The 6,000-nt window shown below is 36.3% G+C and overlaps 1 protein-coding gene across 1 annotated transcript in view; it reads right to left on the bottom strand.

The window, feature by feature from the left end:
* Positions 1–1,043: 1,043 nt before the first annotated feature.
* LOC125667403 (atos homolog protein A-like) overlaps positions 1,044–6,000 on the bottom strand; it is a 29,705-nt gene continuing 24,748 nt past the window's right edge. Inside the window, exons 11-12 of the mRNA XM_048900901.2 lie at positions 4,648–4,814; positions 1,044–2,723 (exon numbers count right to left, since the gene is read on the bottom strand). Coding sequence (XP_048756858.2) covers positions 2,567–2,723; positions 4,648–4,814 — 324 coding nt within the window. The 3' untranslated portion in view covers positions 1,044–2,566. The remainder of the gene's footprint in view (positions 2,724–4,647; positions 4,815–6,000) is intronic.

Below are 6,000 nucleotides of genomic sequence, written 5' to 3'. Positions count from 1 at the left end.
CATAGGTGGGATCAGGTAGCTAGGAGGAGTAAGCATACCCTGTCGGTCGGTCACACCCACTGTGAGCCCTATACATGTATATTGATCAGGTAAACGGAGTTATCCGCAGTCAATCAAAATCAGTGAAGAGGGTTGTTTTACAATTACTATTAAAACGTTTGTATTTTTACTCTAGCAACATTATGCAATCATGTAATTCATCGAGTGTTTTTGTAGTTTGATAGACGAAATTTCTTTACTTGCTCGATCGGTATGTTGTAAAATATGGCTTGGTATTGTTAATGATTTACTTAATGAATGTGTTAGGGATTTATAAGTAAGGGAATGTAAATTTTCATTTGTAACTACGTAACCGTCGGTTTGTCGCTATTCTTTTTTGTTTTTGTATTTTGACAGTGTAAATCATGGTCTGCCCTTATGAAGTGTAAATCATGGTCTGCCCTTATGAAGTGTAAATCATGGTCTGCCCTTATGAAGTGTAAATCATGGTCTGCCCCTATGAAGTGTAAATCATGGTCTGCCCCTATGAAGTGTAAATCATGGTCTGCCCCTATGAAGTGTAAATCATGGTCTGCCCCTATGAAGTGTAAATCATGGTCTGCCCCTATGAAGTGTAAATCATGGTCTGCCCCTATGAAGTGTAAATCATGGTCTGCCCTTATGAAGTGTAAATCATGGTCTGCCCTTATGAAGTGTAAATCATGGTCTGCCCTTATGAAGTGTAAATCATGGTCTGCCCTTATGAAGTGTAAATCATGGTCTGCCCCTATGAAGTGTTAGAATGGCATATACTATAGTTTCTTACATGTACTGAGTGGTTATGAATGTTTTATTTGTATTTTAGTTTTCTACAACGAGGAAGCCAATAAACATCCACTTGACCACATCTCTCGTTTGTTTGTGCTCAATGTTCATTTCTCGTTTGTTTGTGCTCAATGTTCTTCTTCCGGTTTAGTGCAAACCATCGGAGTATTGAAATTTCACACTCGGAGTGTTTGTACGTTTCGGTTTGAAATCAGCTGATGAAAATAAAAGTAAATACATTTAAATATTTATAGAAGTAAGTTTATAGAGTCATCATACATCATTCATTAACAATAAATATCATGTCTCAACACTACACACTAAAATCTGAAATAATCCGAAAACAGAAGAAAAAAATCCAAGTCTTCATGTCAACTCAAGTCAATAAACTTATTACTGTGACGGGGATCATGAACAGTGTTTGATTCTGCAGCACTGCAGGGTGGTGGACTTGGATAACAAAAATACCTCCTCATCGTCGCAATTCTGTAACCCCGCTTGTTGCTAGGTAACAATTAGAATCAGATTAACTTGTATACACTCATAAATCATACATAAACGAATCATTCCTGTCGTATGTTTCACAATAAAATGTAATATATTACAAGCAATGACCTACAGTAGTCATAAAGGACCTAGATTTACCTTTCATGTATATTTGACTTCAATAAAAATCTCAATACAGCCATCATAATAATACAACTGTGCTTTTTTCAATCATGGTCGCAAATATCCGTCAATAATTTACAAAACCTCCACAATTTTGCAAGATTTCCACTGAATATGGTATAAACTCTCAGATCATGACAAAATGTGTTACCATGGAAACTAGTACCTTTAGTGTGTATATTTAAGCTGCATGTATAACCGACTTAGGGGCGAGATCAAAAGTTCAATGTCTGACAAAAAACTTATTTCACATAGTTTTCACCTTTAAAAACTAAATATTATGAATGCAATTAACGAGTAAAAACACCATTATGAGTAACACCCTGTGTACCGTTTTTACTATTTATTCATAAATGAAAGTGCACATTAAAACTATCAAATGTTCTTTAAGATGTAATATTATTATGTGGTTTTTAACAATCGCTTAAATGTCTTTTTTCTTTTTCCACTGAAGTGTAATTCATGTCTGATGACAGAAATTTACGGGAGATTTTGTTCTCCCTACAACTATTAAAATTTTGATTTTAATCCGACATCGATCTTTTGATCTCGCCCCTTAAACAGTATTGAAATCTACGTTAGATAAAATCAAGCCCGTAAAATTACTTAAACCAAAGCATTATCAGAAAACGATGTTTTACCCTGTTGGAAATCATTATCTATGATCTCCCCCCATCACAATTCTTTACCCAGTTTGATATATTTTACGTGTCAGAAATCATTATCTATGAGCTTACCCTTACACCCCCCCCCTTCCCCCATTTCTCTACTCAGAAATCATTATCTATGATCTTACCCTCCCCCATTTTTCTACTCAGAAATCATTATCTATGATCTTACCCTCCCCGATCTTTAATGCAGTCCAGCTTTTGCTAAATACATACATGTATATAAACCCATTTTTATGGAGATATCGCTAAATTTGGGTTTTGCTAAAAATTTCACTTCTACGATACTTGCATCCCCCCAGAAAAAAATCGTGGTCCTGAGCCTGAAAACATAGCAATGATCTGAATAAAAAATCGTGGTTACGGGCCTGAAAACATAGCAATGATCTGAATGTGACCTAGAATTGACCTAGGTATCGCCGTCATCACCTCCGCGGTGAAAACTTTGGGTTGGATGGGGCCTCAGTAAAGGATCGTAACTCGTACTTGGCGACATTCGGATCAAACTCAAACTTGTCTCTGGCAAACAAAACTCGGATGTCTGTGTGGAGGAAGAGCTTTCCTGATTTTGAACTAGCAAACCTAAAACAGAAATACAAAGATATTAACACGGAGATTCATTGTCTAGAACTCGACTAAGCCTCACTCTATATTAACACGGAGATTCATTGTCTAGAACTCGACTAAGCCTCACTCTATATTAACACGGAGATTCATTGTCTAGAACTCGACTAAGCCTCACTCTAACACGGAGACAAGATTCATTGTCTAGAACTCGACTAAGCCTCACTCTATATTAACACGGAGACAAGATTCATTGTCTAGAACTCGACTAAGCCTCACTCTAACACGGAGACAAGATTCATTGTCTAGAACTCGACTAAGCCTCACTCTATATTAACACGGAGACAAGATTCATTGTCTAGAACTCGACTAAGCCTCACTCTAACACGGAGACAAGATTCATTGTCTAGAACTCGACTAAGCCTCACTCTATATTAACACGGAGACAAGATTCATTGTCTAGAACTCGACTAAGCCTCACTCTATATTAACACAGAGACAAGATTCATTGTCTAGAACTCGACTAAGCCTCACTCTATATTAACACGGAGACAAGATTCATTGTCTAGAACTCGACTAAGCCTCACCCTATACTGTGAAGTGAACACGGAGACAAGATTCATTGTCTAGAACTCGACTAAGCCTCACTCTATATTAACACGGAGACAAGATTCATTGTCTAGAACTCGACTAAACCTCACTCTATATTAACACGGAGACAAGATTCATTGTCTAGAACTCGACTAAGCCTCACCCTATACTGTGAAGTGAACACGGAGACAAGATTCATTGTCTAGAACTCGACTAAGCCTCACTCTATACTGTGAAGTGAACACGGAGACAAGATTCATTGTCTAGAACTCGACTAAGCCTCACTCTATACTGTGAAGTGAACACGGAGACAAGATTCATTGTCTAGAACTCGACTAAGCCTCACTCTATACTGTGAAGTGAACACGGAGACAAGATTCATTGTCTAGAACTCGACTAAGCCTCACTCTATACTGTGAAGTGAACACGGAGACAAGATTCATTGTCTAGAACTCGACTAAGCCTCACTCTATACTTTGAAGTGAACTAGGAGACAAGATTCATTGTCTAGAACTCGACTAAGCCTCACTCTATACTTTGAAGTGAACTAGGAGACAAGATTTGTTGTCTAGGACTTGACTAAGCCTCACCCTAGACTTTGAAGTGAACTCGGAGATAAGATTCGCTGTCTAGCACTAAACTAAGCCCCACCCTAAACTGCCATGTTAATAAAATTTGCAACTTCAGGTGTACAATCTACAATTAATCAGCATCTTGATCATTTTATTTCATTCAAGCTTTCACTTCATCTTGATCATTTATTTCATTCAAGCTTTCACTTCATTTTGATCATTTATTTCATTCAAGCTTTCACTTCATCTTGATCATTTATTTCATTCTAGCTTTCACTTCATCTGGATCATTTATTTCATTCAAGATTTCACTTCATCTGGATCATTATTATCCTTCATGAGTTAATCCAAGTGTAGTATAGGAAACCTCATCTTCGTGATCGAATATTTTAGTCTCGGACCGTGGAAGTCTTGAATAAAAAATATCAGCAAAAAGGTAGGATTTCTGTCATGGAATCCAATAACCAAGAACAAAAAATGATAAAGAAAACAATTTGTTTACTTGTATAAAATGTATGAGATAACCCGAGATGGATGAGGTATATGTACCCGAGATAAAAAAAAAAATCATCCAATATGGATATTTGGATAAAATCCAATCTATTAAAATGAATGAGGTATTGGAGAAAAAATCGCACTTGAAATGAATGAGGTACCCAAGATAAAATCTCATTCGAGATATATGAGGTACCTGAGATAAAATCTCACCTGAGAGGAATGAGGTACCTGAGATAAAATCTCATTCGAGATATATGAGGTACCTGAGATAAAAATCTCACCTGAGATGAATGAGGTATCTGAGATATGATGGCTGTGAGCTGTTTTCTTCCACTGGCATATACACAGTTCTCTGTCGCAGGAATGTTTGACACTGTGGGGGCATATCACTGAGATCATACATGACAACAAACATTTTGATGACCGTCTTGTTGGGGTTGAATAAAGTCTGTTTAGGAAAATAAATAAAGGGAATTATAATAGTTGGCATCTACACCACAGATACATGCTTTTAATGATATGTTTACAAACAAAAATCCTGATAAAGTCATACAGGGCCCTGCGGCAGGCACTTATCTGTAATACAAGGAGTACGAACGATAGTATTATTTCATCGCCTACCTTTAAAACAATTTTCAAAGTTTATGACATTCAACCTCATTTTTCAGTCTGCATAATTATTTCACATGAATGTTCATTAAATGATATTTGTTGATAATTATTTCACATGAATGTTCATTAAATTGATATTTGTTGATAAAAAGAGAGATAACTCTATAATTGTGGTATAGCTCATATATTTTACTGTGAAAGGTAAAGACAACGAACAGTGATCAATCTCATAACTCCTATAAACAATACAAAATAGAGAGTTGGGCAAACATGGACCCCTGAATATACCAGAGGTGGGATCAGGTGCCTAGGAGGGCTAAGCATCCCTGGTCGACCAGTCACACCTGCCGTGAGACCTATATTTCATTCATGTAAATGGAGTTATCTGTAGTTAAGTGTGCCAAAAAGATCCTAACAATTGGTACGAAACAGTATTTGACCCAATGATAGGTGTTATTGGCAAACTACATCATAATAACGACCATAAAATTTGTGAAATGCTGATTTTATACAAGACTTGTTTGTCAGTAGCCTGCATTCATTTAAAAACTTATCATTCACAGAACATTCAAAGTTTTGCGTATCGAATCAGTCAATATATATACACACAATATGCAGGTGATAATGGAATATTGCTACATAAATGTGGGAAGTTGACGATGGAGAAGCTGAAATCATCCCGTTTGTCATACAGTTGAGTTGTCAGTTTGCCGTTAATATCTATTTCCAATAAAATATCTATGTATGAAGCAGAAATGGACGACTCTGTGGTGTCCTTTATTTTGAGTTCACAGGGATATATCGAATCGATAGAAATCAATGGATAACTTTTTAAAACATACCTCCCCCATCCCACCAAAAAATCGTTTAGAATGTTATCTAAAATTCAGTCCAAAGGATTTGTTGATTCACTAGAGTAAAAAATGTCAAAAATGGTCAACAATTTACAAATTTCAAATTGAAAAAGACCAATCACAATGATCAAGATTTAAAATTGTCTCATGAGGACAATATTACATCAG

This window comes from Ostrea edulis, chromosome 8 (genome assembly GCF_947568905.1).
Source record: "Ostrea edulis chromosome 8, xbOstEdul1.1, whole genome shotgun sequence".
Taxonomy (NCBI): Eukaryota; Metazoa; Mollusca; class Bivalvia; order Ostreida; family Ostreidae; genus Ostrea; species Ostrea edulis.
The sequence above is the reverse complement of the archived record's forward strand: the minus strand, read 5'-3'. Positions and strand labels throughout refer to the sequence as shown.